Source organism: Lampetra fluviatilis, chromosome 3, assembly GCF_964198595.1.
Source record: "Lampetra fluviatilis chromosome 3, kcLamFluv1.1, whole genome shotgun sequence".
NCBI lineage: Eukaryota > Metazoa > Chordata > Hyperoartia > Petromyzontiformes > Petromyzontidae > Lampetra > Lampetra fluviatilis.
The window spans coordinates 1093148-1110490 of NC_136277.1; the positions used below are offsets into that span (position 1 = coordinate 1093148).

Sequence of the window (17343 nt, forward strand, 5' to 3'; positions counted from 1 at the left end):
ATAGCTCAACGAAGAGGCTTATTATTATGATCATCAGGTAGAAATACGTAGCGGCACGCCAAATACTCCGAAACGCACGACGTTGTTCCTGAACGTGGAAGAGGTAAAAGCCGGAAGACCCGGAGAAAAAATCCTCGTGACCACGGGGAGAGAGAGAGGGACTCGAAAATTTGACAGGCCACTGGCGATCCAGCTCCGCTCCACGGCAAACCGCCCCCTGCACTGAACAGCGGCGCTGGTGAGAGGGGCGCTGGCGAGACGGGGGCGCTGGCGAGACAACGCCACTGGCGAGACAGCAGAGGGAGGCGCGTGTGAACCTAGGCCGGTGGGTCGGCCAACTTTATTGAATGTTTTCCAGGAACAGAAACCGCGCCAAAAACACAACCCAACGAGAAACACGACGAAGTTTTTCCCCCAAACCGTGGCCCCATCATCCGCACAGAGGAGCTCGTGAGACAAGCGAGGGGCTTTGCTCGGTGGACGCTGGAAAATGGTGCCAGTGTCCACCACGGGGAGTGTCCACCACGGGCAGAGGGGAGCTTGGCGAACGCAACACGTCCGTTTGTTTATCGACGCGTTCACCATTTGATTTTCACAGACCGTTGGATATTTCACATGGAACCGCCGTTTCAAACATTTCCCAAAACGAAAAGTCTCCATGAAATGCAATGCCCCCCTCTTCTTCGACGACTCATCTTACATTCATTTATTTGCTCGCCATATCTTTCCCAGAAACGTAGCCAACTATGTTTTCCTTTTAAAGCCGTGTGCGCGCGAACGCGTGTGCGCGCGTGCGGTTATTGAGAAATGCGTTGTGTGCATTGTGCAACATTGCCCGACGCACCAGCGACACCACCCAATAACACAGGTCAACAAAAATTTTTTTTTTTTCTGGCCTGGACTTTTGCAGCTATTCTAGACTAATTTCAGGGTGCCGATTCCAAATCTGATCTCAGATTTGCTCCATCACATCTCATTTTTATGCTATCGGCATTCCCCATTTTCATTGATTTTACCCGAAATTAACTCTGTCACTTATGATTGCAAGTTGTTGCGAGTCAGTGACTGCTTTGGAGTTAAAATACAGTGCTGTATTTTTAGGATAGTGTGTTTATAAAATTATTTTATGTAGATATCCACATTTATTTAATAATTTTCTTCTGCAGTTTTTATTGAAAATGCAATATTTGATCTCAAAAACCTGATGTGATAGACAAAAACTGATGCCAGATTTGGAATCAGCACCCCAAAATTATCTTACAACCGTTGGAATACCTTATGCCAGAAAAAGTGTGTTGACCGGTGTAATGTATAAATGTTTTTATTTACCTACAATGGCGTCCCCCCCCCCCCCCCTTGCCATCAGGCACGTTTGTGATCTACGGATACAATTTTCTTGTTGTAAATGTACCGCTTGCGCATGAGCCACCCTGGCTGGCCACCGATAAGCCAGTTGATCGATGCGGCAGCGACCGCCGATGCTCACTTCTGCGTTGTTCGGTGGAAGTTGCCGGGGGCCGTGCGGTCAAATTGCGCATTTCGGCGAGCGGTGGAGTTTGCGACGAGGCGTTTCCAGCGTGGGGAGTCTTGTTGCTCCGTGCAGTTTCCGGGGAGCCCGTGGCAGATGGACCAAATTTGTGAGCATGTTAAAATTCGGGGGGGAATAAAGATTAAAACAATCTGAACAGGAACAAGCATCAAGGCAGCTTCTACAACTTCCGAATCAACACCCCACCCCCCCCGCTTTTTATTCTGGACCTTCCAGGATCTTGTCCTGGATGACGCTCACCGCGGCTTCAAGCGAAACGTCCCGCACATCCAAATCGCCGCTCGAATCCGGTCTACGAGAATCGGAGGCCTGTGCCGGGTGGCCCCCCCTGCCCCCCCTACCCCCCCACCTCCCCCCACTCCCGACACGCACGCGGCCTCACGGCTTCTTGGCCGCCTTGCGAGGCGCGCGCTGCAGCACGCTCCTGAGGCGGGCGTAGAGCCCTGTGGGCTGTCCGGACTCCTCCAAGTGGTGAGTGAAATCCGTGATTCCCGCCGCAAACTTGGAGCTGTCCGGCACGCTGCGCTGCGCGTTCTTCACGCGCCACGGCACCGCCTCCGCCTCGTCGTCGTCGTCGCCGCCGCTGCCCCCCCCGCCTCGAGCCTTCTCCTCCTCCGCCTCGTCGTCGTCGTCGGCGATGTCGAAGACCATCTCCTCCATCTCCTCGTCGAGCGCGGGAGCTTTCGGCGGGTCTCCGGCGGAGCTCGGCACGCCGCCGCCGCCGCCCTCGCCTCCCACCACCATCGGCGACGACTCCTCCGGCGTCTCCCCCGGCGTCTCAGCCAACTGCTCCCCCATCGACGGCTCCGGCGACGGCTCAGCTTCCGCGGCCGAAGGCGAGCGTCCGCGCGGAGCTCGCCGACGTTCGGGACGGACGCTCGGACCGCCCTCCCGCTCCACCTTGATCCGTGGACTTCTCCGCACGCCCGCCGGCTCGTCGCGTTCCGCCGGGGCGGCCGGAGCGCTGGGAGCGGCGGGATGGACGCCGCCGGGCTCGGCGGTCCCCTCCGACTGCTCCAGCGCCGCCTGTATGAGGCGCTGCTGCTCCTCCAGGTCCTCCAGAGACAGCGCCTCCTCCTCCTGCTCCTCCTCCTCCTGCTCTGGGGCGCCGGCCTCGACGCGCGAGCGCGCGTCTGCGAGGAGGCACGCACCGTCGCTCTCATCGCCGCTGCTCGGCACCGCCACGCGCCCACCAACGATCGCAACTGTCGATGCATGGAACTACACTCAGACACCGCAGGCCCTCCCCACCACCGCCGCCGCCACCGAAAGTGATTTCCTGCTCAAACGATCACCGAGGAATCGGTGGCTCATCTTCCGTTCGCAACGGCGGGGGGGGGGCGGGGGGGGAGTAAATCTGCGAAGAACCAGCGCGCCGCAAGAGGCGCGTGGGCGGCACCGCGCCCGGCCACCTTCGTCTCCCCGGCGCCAATACGCACGCACGCCGACGCTCACGCGCGTCCACGTACGCACGACGAGCGCTCAAAACCCACCTGGTGTGGCCGGCGAGGGGGGCGGCGTGTCCTTGGGCAGCGGGGGAGGCGTCACGTCGGGGGGCGGCGGCGGCGGCGCCATGGGGGAACCGCCGTGGCCGCCCGTGCCGCGTGGCACGGGGGGCGTCGCCGGCGGGAGGGGGGCGCGGAACCCGGGAGAGGCCGGCAGCGGGGGCCACGCCGGCGCCTCGCGGGACGTCAGCTCTGCAAAGTCAACGACGACGCCGTCGTGAGCGTCGCGAGCGCCGATCCCAGCCGCCGCCACCGACCGTGCAACTCGAGGCACGACACACCGTCGCTTACCACGCCGTCACCATAATCAACGCACTATCACCTTCATCACCGCACCCCACACTAAAACTGCTCAGCACCGCACTGCCGCTTACCGTACTATCAGCTTCAACAACCATCATCATCACCACACTGCCACTTTCCACGTAATCAGCTTCATGACTGCACAACTGCTTTCGACACAATCACCAGCACCACCAGCACCACCAGCACCACCAGCACCACCAGCACCACCAGCACCACCAGCACCACCAGCACCACCAGCACCACCAGCACCACCAGCACCACCAGCACCACCACGAGGAGAAGGCACAACACGTGCATCTCGTAACCCGGCAAGTCCTGCAGCAGCGGGATTCGGTACCGGAGTCCGTGTCCATGTCGCTGTTGTCGAAGGTGACGTCATCGCTGGCGCGCGAGCGCTGTTTCTTCGTGGTGTGGGAACCCTGTTCCGCTGGCGCTGTCCGCTTCACCTGCTGCGCCGGAGGTGGGGGGGGGGGACGACACGGAATGAGCGACGGATGAGCGGCGGTGGCGATGGGTAAATGGTCAGGGCGTTAGTTTCGTTCATTTTTGGCGATCGTGAGTTTTGGTCACGGGTCAAGTGTCCTTTGTTTAACGGTGGGATTACATAACTCCGTTGAGAAGTGTGAAACACCACATGGCCCTCTCTTGCAGCTGTATCGAGATTTTAGCTCCACCATTATTTCAAATCGCTTTAAATAAAACAAAAACTACAAACGTTCATAAAATTTTTTCTACAATTTGAATAAACAAATGGCACAAGACCAACAAGGAGGCCAACGCTTGTGTCGTGAGACCCCCTCCCCCGCACCCCCCCCCCCAATCTCCGACGTGAGCAGCTTCGTCCCAACGCCTCCAGAAGGCAAACCCAGAAAGTCAGAACGAATCGACGACGACGGATCGCGTCACCGGAGGCCAAAACCGACGCGTTCACATCAACTGTGCGTTTGTGCCCGTGTGGGGAGCCGTAGCGCGACCGGTTAGCGCTCACGCTGCGCCACGAAGCCGGCGGCCCGAGTTCGATTCCCGCTCACGGCCAACACCGGTGACGATTATCTGAACTGGTCCTGGGCCTCCCCCTAGATCGACTCGGCCTCAAATGAGTAAGCGGTGTGTAAACATCTCCACTGGGGAGAAAAAGGTTGTCGGGCGTGGTGCTGGCCACCGACCCCCTCGTGTGCCGTGCCGGCCTTCATAGGTGCTCACTCACACCACTTGCCCCTACAGTCTGAACAAGCTATATGGGGGGTCTTTGTGTGCGCGCATAAGGGAGGGTGTAGTGCGGCGGCGGTTAACGCACTGCGCTCCAAATGAGAGTTCACAAAAGCGGCGAATATATCAACCGGTCCCAGCGCCTCCCCAGCGTTGAGTCAAGACTTCAAAACGAGGCACCTGCAGTGTGTAAAACATCACCACCTGGAGAGACAAAGGCGACTTGGGCGTGCGTGGTGCCGGCCACACCACCCCCCCCCCCCCGCTTCGTGTGCCATGCCGGCCTTCGTAGGCGCTCGCTCACATCAACTTGACACGACGGCCCAGGGTCGAGGGAATATTTAGTTTACCTTTGTGTGGGGGAGGAGTGTGGTGGGGGTGGGGGGTGTGGGGGTTAATTCCCACCTTCTTGCTCGCCTCCTTCAAGCGGCGAATCATCGCCTCCTTCAACTGCTGCGGCTGCATGGGGCACGAATTGAACGTGCGCCAGTCCTGCACGCGGGGACACAGACGGCACGCACACGGACACGCGGGACGTTCGTAGTCTTCACGTGCTCACGGCAGTGTGCCTCGTGTGCATGTGTATGTGCGCGATCGCCAACAGCACTTGCCCCAACGGTCTGTTAAGGCTATACGGGGGAGCTTTGTTTTCTATGCGAACACGTGGGGAGCGGTAGCGTAGCGGTTAGCGCTACGAACCTGGCGAGTCGAATTATATTCCCGCTCAAGGCCAACACCAGTGACGATTATATGAACCGGTTCTGGGCCTCCCCTGGGTCGACTCAGCCTAAAATGAGTACCTGGTGTGGTGTGTCAAACATCACCACTCGGGCATGGCGATGGCCACCCACCCCCTCGTGTGCCGTGCCGGCCTCCATAGGTGCAACACGCTAACAGCACTTGCCCCAACAGTCTTAAGGCGATGACGGGGATCTTTGTCTCTTTATTAGGGAGGAGCAGTGTGAGTGTAGTGGGGAGGAGTGTGTGTGGTGAAGAGTGTGTGTGTGATGAGTGTGTGTGTGTGATGAGTGTGTGTGATGAGGAGTGTGTGTGTGATGAGGAGTGTGTGTGTGATGAGGAGTGTGTGTGTAGTGGGGAGGAGTGTGTGTGTGGGGAGGAGTGTGTGTGAGTGTGATGAGTGTGTGTGTGTGATGAGGAGTGTGTGTGTGATGAGGAGTGTGTGTGATGAGTAGTGTGTGTGATGAGGAGTGTGTGTGTGTGATGAGGAGTGTGTGTGTGTGAGATGAGGAGTGTGTGTGTGATGAGGAGTGTGTGTGTGATGATGAGTGTGTGTGTGTGTGATGAGTGTGTGTGTGATGAGGAGTGTGTGTGTGATGAGGAGTGTGTGTGTGTGATGAGGAGTGTGTGTGTGTGATGAGGAGTGTGTGTGTGTGATGAGTGTGTGTGTGATGATGAGTGTGTGTGTGATGAGGAGTGTGTGTGTGTGATGTTGAGTGTGTGTGTGTGATGTTGAGTGTGTGTGTGTGATGAGGAGTGTGTGTGATGAGGAGTGTGTGTGTGTGATGTGTGTGTGTGATGAGGAGTGTGTGTGTGATGAGGAGTGTGTGTGTGTGATGAAGAGTGAGTGTGTGATGAGGAGTGTGTGTGATGAGGAGTGTGTGTGTGATGAGGAGTGTGTGTGATGAAGAGTGTGTGTGTGATGAGGAGTGTGTGTGTGATGAGGAGTGTGTGTGTGATGAGGAGTGTGTGTGTGATGAGGAGTGTGTGTGTGATGAGGAGTGTGTGTGTGATGAGGAGTGTGTGTGATGAGGAGTGTGTGTGATGAAGAGTGTGTGTGATGAAGAGTGTGTGTGTGATGAGGAGTATGTGTGATGAGGAGTGTGTGTGTGTGATGAGTGTGTGTGTGTGTGTGTGTGATGAGGAGTGTGTGTGATGAGGAGTGTGTGTGATGAGGAGTGTGTGTGATGAGGAGTGTGTGTGATGAGGAGTGTGTGTGATGAGTGTGTGTGTGTGATGAGGAGTGTGTGAGTGTGATGAGGAGTGTGTGTGTGATGATGAGTGTGTGTGTGTGATGAGTATGTGTGTTGTGAGGAGTGTGTGTGATGAGGAGTGTGTGTGATGAGTGTGTGTGTGTGATGAGGAGTGTGTGATGAGGAGTGTGTGTGATGAGTGTGTGTGTGATGAATGTGTGTGATGAGGAATGTGTGTGATGAGTGTGTGTGTGTGTGATGAGTGTGTGTGTGTGACGAGGAGTGTGTGTGATGAGTGTGTGTGTGTGATGAGGAGTGTGTGAGTGTGATGAGGAGTGTGTGTGTGTGATGAGTGTGTGTGTGATGAGTGTGTGTGTTGTGAGGAGTGTGTGTGATGAGGAGTGTGTGTGATGAGTGTGTGTGTGTGTGATGAGTGTGTGTGTGTGATGAGGAGTGTGTGTGATGAGTGTGTGTGTGTGATGAGGAGTGTGTGAGTGTGATGAGGAGTGTGTGTGTGATGATGAGTGTGTGTGTGATGAGTGTGTGTGTTGTGAGGAGTGTGTGTGATGAGGAGTGTGTGTGATGAGGAGTGTGTGTGTGTGTGTGATGAGTGTGTGTGAGTGTGATGAGGAGTGTGTGTGATGAGGAGTGTGTGTGATGAGGAGTGTGTGTGTGTGATGAGTGTGTGTGTGATGAGGAGTGTGTGTGTGTGATGAGTGTGTGTGTGTGATGAGTGTGTGTGTGTGATGAGTGTGTGTGTGTGATGAGGAGTGTGTGTGTGCGTGATGAGTGTGTGTGTGTGATGAGGAGTGTGTGTGTGATGAGTGTGTGTGTAGTGGGGAGGAGTGTGTGTGTGAGTGTGTGTGTGATGAGTGTGTGTGTGTGAGTGTGTGTGATGAGTGTGTGTGATGAGTGTGTGTGATGAGTGTGTGTGATGAGTGTGTGTGATGAGTGTGTGTGTATGTGAAGAGTGTGTGTGATGAGTGTGTGTGATGAGGAGTGTGTGTGTGTGATGAGTGTGTGTGTGTTGAGTGTGTGTGTGTGATGAGAGTGTGTGTGTGATGAGGAGTGTGTGTGTGATGAGGAGTGTGTGTGATGAGGAGTGTGTGTGATGAGTGTGTGTGTAGTGGGGAGGAGTGTGTGTGTGAGTGTGTGTGTGTGATGAGTGTGTGTGATGAGTGTGTGTGATGAGTGTGTGTGATGAGTGTGTGTGTGTGTGTGATGAGTGTGTGTGTGATGAGGAGTGTGTGTGTGTGATGAGCGTGTGTACAAATTCTGACACTATTGACGGCTGGTGGTCCTTGTAAAAGCTCTTTAGCTCAACAGGTCTTACCAATTTAAATAAAGTCCGCGTCTTTACCCGTAGGTCCCGGTGTGTTTGTGTCCACGCGAGTGTGTATGCTCACGTCCAGCGTGTTTGCAGGCAGGGGCACGTTGAAGCCGGGGTAGGAGATCAGCTTCGTGGGGTTGAAGGCTTTCCGCTTCTGTTTCTCAATTTCCGCTTCCTCCGATTCGTCGATTTCTCCGTCGCTCAAGTCTGCAGAAGGCACGGCGAGGGGCGACGCAGCGACTTACGCGACGGCGCTCGACAAGGTGGAGCGGTGGTGCAGCGGTCAGCGCCACGCCGCGCTACGAACCCGGCGAACCGCGTTCGATAATTCCCGCTCACGGCCAACACCGGTGACGATCATCCGAACCGGTCGTGGGGCTCCCTTAGGTCGACTCGGCCTCAAACGAGTACCGGGTACGGTGTCTGAACATCGCCACTGGGGTGACTTAAGGCGGCCGGGCGTGGTGCTGGCCACCCACCCCCTCGTGTGCCGTGCCAGCCTCCATAGGTGCAACTCTCTAACAGCGCTTGCCCCAACAGTCTGTTCAGGTTATACGGGGGATTTCACACGTAGGCTTTCGCGACCAATACTCTCCACGAGGATTTTTTAGCGTTAGATCGCGTACTTATATAAATGTGTCGTTAAAACCCGCCACAGCCAATTAGTAAGGTTCGTCAAGTAAACAAAACGTGGCAATTCGTTACTAGTCCAGCACTACACCGGTGTGTTGGAGAGTGAATTGTAAATGTTGCGGGTTTCCTCTCCGACGTACCCGTGTGCTGTACTAGTAACGCAGTGACCTAACCCCCTCTGGTGGATATACGGGGGGTCTTTGTCTTTGTAAACGTCAGTAGTATGGGTGGCGGTGGTGGCGGTAGTGTCGTTGTGCTTGCGAGCATCGCGCCCCCGCGTGCGATGTGGCGGGCGGTGGGGGCAGGTTTACCCCCGTGGATGGTGATGCCAGAACCCTCCTGGCAGCTCTCGCGCAGCCAGCCCGGGGGGTAGTCCAGCTGGCGCATGCGGTAGATGTACGGGGGCAGCTGCCCAGGCGCCACCGCCAGGGCCAGACGGAGACCCTCACTTCACACGGGGCCACCCACGGACACGCACAGGCAGACACCACAAAGACAAAGATCCTCCCTTCAGTATCGCCTTTGACAGACTGTTGGGGCAAATGCTGTTAGTTGCGAGGGGGTGGGTGGCCAACGGCACATGCACAAAATACAAAGTGCTGTTAGCGAGCAGCAGCACCTATGAAGGCCGGCACTGTGGCACACGAGGGGGTGGGTGGCCAGCTCCACGCCCGGCCGCCTTTGTCTCCCGAGTGACCATGTTTACACATTGCACCAGGTACTCATTTGAGGCCGAGTCGACCTAGGGGAGGCCCGGGACCGGTTCAGATAATCGTCACCGGGTGTTGGCCGTGAGAGGGAATCGAACCCGGGTGGCCAGGTTCATAGCGCAGCGTAGCGCTAACCGCTACACTACCGGGACACAGGCAGACACACACACACACACACCAGGGCTCGAACAGATCGGGACACACACACAGGGGCAGACAGACACTCGCCACACACTGGGACAGACAGGCAGACACACACGACGCTGACACAGATGGGCAGACGTGGCGCAGAGGAGAGAGAGAAGCACTCTTAGGATCCAAATCAAGACAGTGGTGGTCACCTGATGACGCCGGGTTTGAAGTGCGCGAAGCGCTCCTCCTGCTCATTGTGATATCGCTGGGGATTCCTCGACTTCGGAGAATTGCTGAACGATTCGAACTGACGGCGCCGCAGATTTATCCCCGCCAAGTCTCGCTTCTGCAGACGCGCGGAGGGAAGCCAAGCGCACACGCTAAGACACAAAGTAGCATGTGGCGCGGTGTATAAAAACATCAAGCAAGGAGCATGAACCAACATCGTCGCGCAAACTCCTCCGGTCATCCTTGCAGTGGCTTTTGGCGAACCGTTGAACAAAAACGGTCATCGCCTCGCACGCTTTCAGATGCGTGCAGAAGCCGTCTGGAACGCTCTTCCCTTCGATATGAGGAAGAGACTGGAGCATTGCACTTTTAAATCATCATCTAGATTTAAAGCTTTAGAACCGCTTTGTGCGTTTGGTTGGTTGTCCTTCCCCCCAGCACATTCTATTAGCGCGTACATAAAGGTGGCCTGACCCTCCTCCTTAAACTAATAACAAGTAAAAAAAACTCATGTTCTTCAAGAACAATGAGTGGCCTATCCAGAAGAAGTGCGTAATAGGCGATGTTTTGGGTAATGGGTCTACTTCATAGCATGCAGAGGCCCATGAAGAACGGTTCGGAGAACTCCGGTTGATTAGAATCATCTTCCGGAAGACACTTCTCCGTCGCAGATAAATGACCACCCCAGAAGTGCAGACGACACTGCCAGCCGTTCATAAACCATCAGCGGCAAGACATCTCTAACAAATCCAAAGCATGCGTCTTTATACCAGTTAAAGCCCTCTGAGCTATGTAGCTCTTTTAACAAGTGAACTGTCCACAAATGATAGCTCAACGAAATGGCTGATTATGTGGACATTGACACCCGCTAATACTCTAAACGCAAATTAATTCTAAACGTGTAGGGAAAAACCGGAGGACCCGGAGAAAAATCCACACGCCCACGGAGAGAGACACGCAAACTCCAAATATACAGCAGGCGTCAGGGTCGGGATCGAACCCACGACCTCCTTGCATACCAGGCGAGGTAGTTAACATCTCAAAGCTCCCCATAGCAAGACCATTCTCCCGACTATTAAATACAACCTTTTTTCTTCATTCAAAATGAACCCAGACTATTGGGGTATCCGTATCTCACTTTTCCAGAGTGTCGTAAAACAATCCGGAGAATACCGTCAGGAGGACAACGAGGGTTCCCAAACGCACCTGGGGGCAGGTGCGCATGATGTGATCCTCAGAGCCGCAGTTAAAGCACATCCCCTTGGGCCTGCGGGGGCACAGGGCAGCAATTAGCAAGTGAGCACACGTGCAGTGGCCATTTGCATGCACGTGTGTGTGTGCGGGGAGCGGTAGTGTAGCGGTTAGGACGCTGCACTACGAACCCGGCGACCCGAGGTCGATTCCCGCTCACGGACAACACCGGTGACAATTATCTGAACCGGTCCTGGGCCTCCCCTAGGTCGACTCAGCCTCAAGCGAGTACCTGGCGATGCGGTGTGTAAACATCGCCATTGGCGAGGCCTTCATAGGTGCTGCTCGCCAACAGCACTTGCACCCGACAGTCTGTTAAGGCTGTACGGGGGATCTTTGTCTTTGCGCGACTTGTGTAACGTGTGTGCAGGACCGTCACCGTGCGATGAAACATAACCACGACAGTAGCGATGACAAGCAGAGGCAACGGATTGCCAGCGAGCGAGTGACGGGAGTAAACACAAATGAGTGCCGAATCCTCAATCACCTTCACTGCCTTACTCTGAATCCTATCAAGTGCGGTGCGGTTGGAACTGGGTGCTTCACCCAGGCGCGTGTGTGCGTGCGAGCGAGCGTGGTGTGCATTGGTGAACACTGCCAACGTCTGGCACTCACCTCTGAGGCTTTGCCTGCCCCTCGCTGATCTCGTTGGATAAGATTTGCTTGAAAATCGTCTGATACCTGCATATTCATGTGTGCATCACGTGCGTGCGTTTTGATGTTGATGTGGCAATGCGTCAGTGTGTGGGGAACCATAAGAAAAACAAGTTTAACGATGACAAAATAAGTCGGATTGCTTGGCGCTGCTTCCGCTGAGTTCGAGTGGGTGTGCACACAAGCACGAATGACTACAATCTCACGTTCGTCAAACAACGCCGTGGCCTTCAAAAGGTACAATCAGTGACGTTTCAGGCAACGGCCCTTCGCAGCAAATCGGTAATTTCCGCCGTGTCTACAAGACACCTTATCAACTTCCCCACAAGCGGTATAATAATTTTACCGAGCCCGCAGTGTCTACAAGACACCACACCCTCGCGATGACGTCAACGCGTTACGAGGCGGATCCCATGCGTGCGTGAGCGTGTCCAAGCGGGCGATTCGGCACCAACCCGTGTGATGAATACCTGAACCGGTCCTGGGCCTCCCCCCTAGTCAGCACTTGCTGCAGTGTCCTGCCTTCACAGATGCTACTCGCTCACAACACTTGACCCAGCAGTCTGGTAAAGGGATATTAGTGCACGCGTGTGTGTGTGTGTCTGCGTGCGCACATACTGCGGGATGTTCCAGCCTTCCGTGATCGCGGGATTTCCACGCAGAAGCGGGCGGCCGATGCTGTCCAAGCAGAACGAGCGATAATAGCGCACGTTGCTCACCACCTGGCACACGGCGCATTGGGCACACGGCCACTCACGTTTCGCGAAGCCTCGAACGCAGCGGTGTCCCTTAAAGCCCAACGTTGTCTTGTAAATAACGGAGAGACCCCATTAAACCAGGAGAAAAGCTTCATGCAGGCTGGTAACTAAATGGAAAAGGCAGCAAAATTGTGCTGCCACTGCTCACACAGCAGGTGCGGGAATGTTTAAGGACTCCCCATCATGCCTTGCACGAAACACCATGTGACCTCCACAGTGCAAGTACACATTTCTCAGCCTTGTCAAGAACACCAGCTCAATAGAGCTGAACGTGCACGTGGGCGTATTATTACAACAACTGCAAACTTAAATTTCGATTTAAAGCTTTCATGACTACAGGGATTCATCTTCTTGGTTCTTTCGGTAAAGTCACGTAGAAGGGAAATAATAAAATAATTCTCACGACCTTTCGGCCACAACGCAAGCAGCCGTCCTCAGGCGTCTGCATCTTCCCCTTGGTTCGATTCCCCAAAAACCAAGAAGCACTGCCAACTTACTTTTTTCTTTAATGTGGCCGCACATTCATCTCTATCTAGCTGGTGGTCTTTGTACGTGCCGCGCGGTGGTCGCGTGGCATGCAAGCCACACCGTGGCGTGTTGCTGGCGGCGTTCCCTGTGTGCGTGCGACCCGCGCGGCATCGGCGCGTCGTTGTGCTCGCGTGCCCGACCACCCGCCCGGGCGCTCACCTTGATGCAGGCGTCTGCATCTTTCCCCTTGGTCCGCTTCCCCAGGACCACGCTGGAGGGCTGGGAGAGAGGGCCCAGAGATCCGCATACACAGGCACAGATAAATCCACTCGCGATTAACGTAAACGATCTCTTCGGCGGCAATGTGATTATTGATTTTAGCAATTCATAAGAGATAGCTGGGTTAGGCGGCACAACGATTTGGCTAAATGTCTAACCTTAAGTTTGTCCACCAACCTACGTGGCCAAACAAATTAAATTGTCACGTGTGCAAGCGTTTAACAACACGTCAATTGTTATAGTTTCAACCAAATTTGGCACCAATTAGATACGCGGCACTCGGCTTGAAACTTCGGTGTCGAACTTCCTAAGGATAAGATCCAAAAACTCCAGGAAGCCAGAATAACCATCTAACCTCACCCAACTTCTCATTGATTTCACGTGTGAGTATTAAAGGCATCGTGGTACATGCGAAAGCAGTGGCACTGGTACCACAAAGACGGAGATGCCCCGTATCGCCTGTAACAGACTGTTGGGACAAGTGCTGTTAGCGAGAACCTATGAAGGCCGACACGGCGCAAGAGGGGGTGGATGGCCAGCACCACGCTCAGTCGCCTTTATCTCGCTAGTGGGCACACCAGGTCCTCATTTTAGGCCGAGTCAACCTAGGGGAGTCCCAGGACCGGAGTTAAATTCCTGCCCACGGTGTTCGCCGTGAGCAGGAATCTAAATCGGGTTGCCGGGTTGGTACGGCGGCGGCGCGCTAACCGCTACCCTACCGCGCTCCCCGCTGGTACCACACGCGCACCGACACAAAAACGACTCGCATTCCACAACGCCTTACCTGCGATGGAATGGGATCCCGCTCCCCTCCACTCTGATGCATCAGTTGCAGAAGGATCCCCTCCAGCTCAGCTTGGCAGTGCCTGAACACAGCCACCACCACACGCGAGAGAGAGAGAGCGCCCATCCATTAACACGATCACCATCTCGCCAACTGCTCGACCCACCAACAAGAAGTTCAACATACGTACGTATCGGGAACTCCGCAATCGCCCTCTCACGAAGTCCTTAACACAATGCAGAGTTTGTGACGCCGTGCGGCAATGAGGTCACCACTCACGTGCTGCGCGCGCCGTCCATGTAGAGGACGTGCAGGAAAGGGCCATCCTTCACCGGATCTGGGATCAACAGATCGCTGGGCCAAACAAACGCACGCACGCATGCAGGCGACACACGTTACACGCGTGCGCCAGTCACATCGCCACCAGCGGCCCTCGCCGGTCTTGCCGCGCGCAATTCGGTCCAGAAGCGAGGTCCCAGAGTGGCCAGAGTCCACGTCAGCTGCACCGCCAAACGGCTCCATCTCTCGTGTCGGAATATTTTAACCGCAACATCTGACGTGTTCAACACAGGGCAACGTATTCTCTGGAAAGTAAGACACACCCAAACCTGCGTTCGGTGTCAATAAAGTTGTCGAAATATGGTTGCATGCACGCACACACACACACCTATCGATTCATGAGATGCAACCCCCCCCCCCCCCCCAACTTTCGCTTTAAAAATGCAGAGGGGAAAAGTGCATCTTAAACTCCAGAGAATACGGTAACGGATAAGAAGGTTGCACAAGTGAAGGTGATTTCGATTGCTAAATAACACAAATAAAAATCAGTTTTGTCCCGCGAGAATTTTAAAACTCTTAAGCGTAAGTCGACCATCTTAGTAATAATATGTAAACAGACAAGGATACATGTCAAATGGGTGGCACTTACCTGCTCTGCTGCAAAAGCTGCACCTGCCTCCGCAGCTGATCATTTGCGACTGGCGTCAAGGATTGTCGCGATACCAAAACATAAAAAACATAACAGACACACACAACATGAACCACCAACAGCAGCCGCCAGTGGCGGTGATGTCACCGCAGCGCCCGTGTCAGGCTAGGTGCACTTTGAGGTCATCACGCGAAGTGTCAAATGTTAAGAGGCAGACCCATGTTCTGACAAATCACCTGACGAAGCTTGTTGTAATCACCAGCGAAACGTCGTACTAAACGTGCAAATGTTGTGGGTTTACTCTCCAACAGACCCGGTGTGCTGTACTAGTCACGAATTGGCACGTTCTGTTTACGTAACAAACCTCACGAATTGGCTATTTTGGGTGGTGGCGGGTTTAACGACACATTCATATTTACGCAATCTAACAAAAAAAACCTTAATTATCGGATGTTAAGGGGTATACGGACTGAGGGGGAGTGGGAGTTAAAATCCTGGTTTATGGCAAACTCAGCCCATCATCCCTAAGGTGTCAATAAAAGCAGTACTACTTTGTGGTCAAGTCAACAAAAATCGTGCTCTGTACGTACAGCATATTCTCGCTCCTGCCGTAGAAATGTGGACTGCCTACCCCTCGGCTCAGAGCTGCAAAACCCTCATTAGCCAATGAGCACAGGCGAGATATTTCAACAGTGCTTTGGTACCACCTCAAGTGGAAGTTAACTTTCCTGGTTTCGATTTCTTTGCGTGGCCAACAAGAACGAATTACGTGGCAGCCGCTGTACATGAGCGGTGTTGTCAAGTGATTGATTCCCTTGATTTGAAGCTTTCGTGACTGCACGAATCCATACTGTTTGGTTCTTTCGGTAAAGTCACACGGTGGGATATTGCTGCAGTGTTTGCAACCTTAAAGTGGTACCACTTTCTACTCTGGCCCATGGACTACATGCCTCATGCGAGCCAGTTATGTGGTGATGATGATGCTACATTGCCAGTGGTGCACTATACTATTCTAGTATAGCAAAATATAGCGTAGAACATTTAACAACAAAAAACACAAAACTCTTTGGTTCTTTTGGTAAAGTCACGTAGAAATAAAATAAATAAAATAATAGAATACAAATTTTGCAATCTTTGGAAGAACGTAATCAACCAGGTAAGGTGCTGACTGTCGTGTTAGCCGACTGTGTTGGTGACGATTGCTTGTGTTGCAATCGAAACGTCGTATTCTATTATTTAATTTATTTTCTTTCTACGTGACTTTACCGAAAGAAGCAAAGAATAATTCCCGCAGTCACAAAAGCTTCAAATAAAGTTTAAAACACCAAATGTTCATCAAAAACAGCGTGGCCTTACATGGAAAAATATATTAGGCACCGTTTAGGGAAATTGCCCTCATTAATTGCACATTTTGTTTTAATTTCATAAGGCATCTTGCCCAAAACGTCACCTATGCACCCCCTACTGTGCCAGGCTAGGTGCAGGAGGTCTCAGGACAGACCCTGCAGGTCCCATGGGTCGGCTGAGATGACCCACCAGCTGTACCCCTACTGTGCCAACTTGCTACATTTTATCCGCCCGGCGCTCCGCTCGTTGTTGTGAGCATAAGGCCACACACACACACACCGTGTTGTTATTGACGCACGTTAGAGTATTTGTTGTTGTTTGTCAATCCGAGCAGTAAATCACTGCGGACTTGAGCGAGTTTGACCAGAGGAAACGCACCGCCTGTGCCACACACCACGTGACAGCCGTTCAGCACTCAGTGACGGCGACGTCACCACGGCGCTCGTGCCAGGCTAGGTGCACTTTTGAGGCCACGTTAAAGTGACGAAGGTGGCAGCAGCGGCAAACACACAAAGATCCTCCGTGTAGCCTTAACAGATTGTGGGGGCAAGTGCTGTTTGCGAGCACCTATGAAGGCCGGCACTGTGGCACAAGAGGGGGTGGGTGGCCAGCACCACGCCCGGCCGCCTTTGTCTCCCCAAGCACACACCGCACCAAGGCCAGGTGCACGTTGAGGGCCACAGCGAGGCGTCGAAGGCTCGCTGCTGGCAAGAGGTCACGGGGGACAAACCCAGGTGGTGCCATGGGTTGCCCGACTGAGATGGCTGGCAGATGCACCAGCTATGAGCCCCCCTTACTTTGCCGACACACGACAAAGACCCCCCCCACCCCCCCCTAGTCCTGTATAGCTTCGGCAAAATGCTGGGACAAGTTCCTGTCAGCGAGCAGCGCTTATGAGGCGGTGGGGCGGCGAGAAAGGACCACGCTACACACACAACCCAACGCTACACACACAACCCAACGCTACACACACAACACCACACACAACCCAACACCACACACAACCCACACAACCCACAACACCACACAACACACCACTCTGCGAACGCCACAGCCTTCGACGAGGATATTGTCGGCCTGCAGGCGGGCGAGCTGGGCTCGCAGCTGAACCTCGCCGCGCTCCGTCTCCTCGCTGGCCGTTCCCTTCTTCTCATCCTCCTCCTGCTGCTGCTGTTCTGCGTTCATCTTTCCACTACCGGAAGCGGCCATTGTGGCGACCTTTGACCCCCCCGCCCTTCGGTCCCGCCCATCGTCAACATTATATAGGCGGCGATGTCGTCACTACACCCCTCATTACCGCGTGACGTCATGTAACCATCCTCTGCGTCGTCGTCACACGAG

At 54.3% G+C, this 17343-nt stretch overlaps 1 protein-coding gene across 1 annotated transcript; it reads right to left on the reverse strand.

Moving 5' to 3' along the window:
* Positions 1–312: 312 nt before the first annotated feature.
* Positions 313–17227, reverse strand: ZCCHC8 (zinc finger CCHC-type containing 8). The gene is made up of 15 exons (XM_078881144.1): positions 17071–17227; positions 14656–14696; positions 14007–14081; positions 13728–13809; positions 12884–12943; positions 12057–12160; positions 11400–11465; positions 10740–10800; positions 9515–9651; positions 8775–8911; positions 7907–8037; positions 4975–5061; positions 3698–3809; positions 3043–3246; positions 313–2682 (listed from the first exon to the last, which is right to left on the reverse strand). Exons 1-15 carry the CDS (start codon positions 17209–17211, stop codon positions 1928–1930), a joined length of 2193 nt encoding a protein of 730 aa, XP_078737270.1. The 5' UTR covers positions 17212–17227; the 3' UTR covers positions 313–1927.
* Positions 17228–17343: the final 116 nt, after the last annotated feature.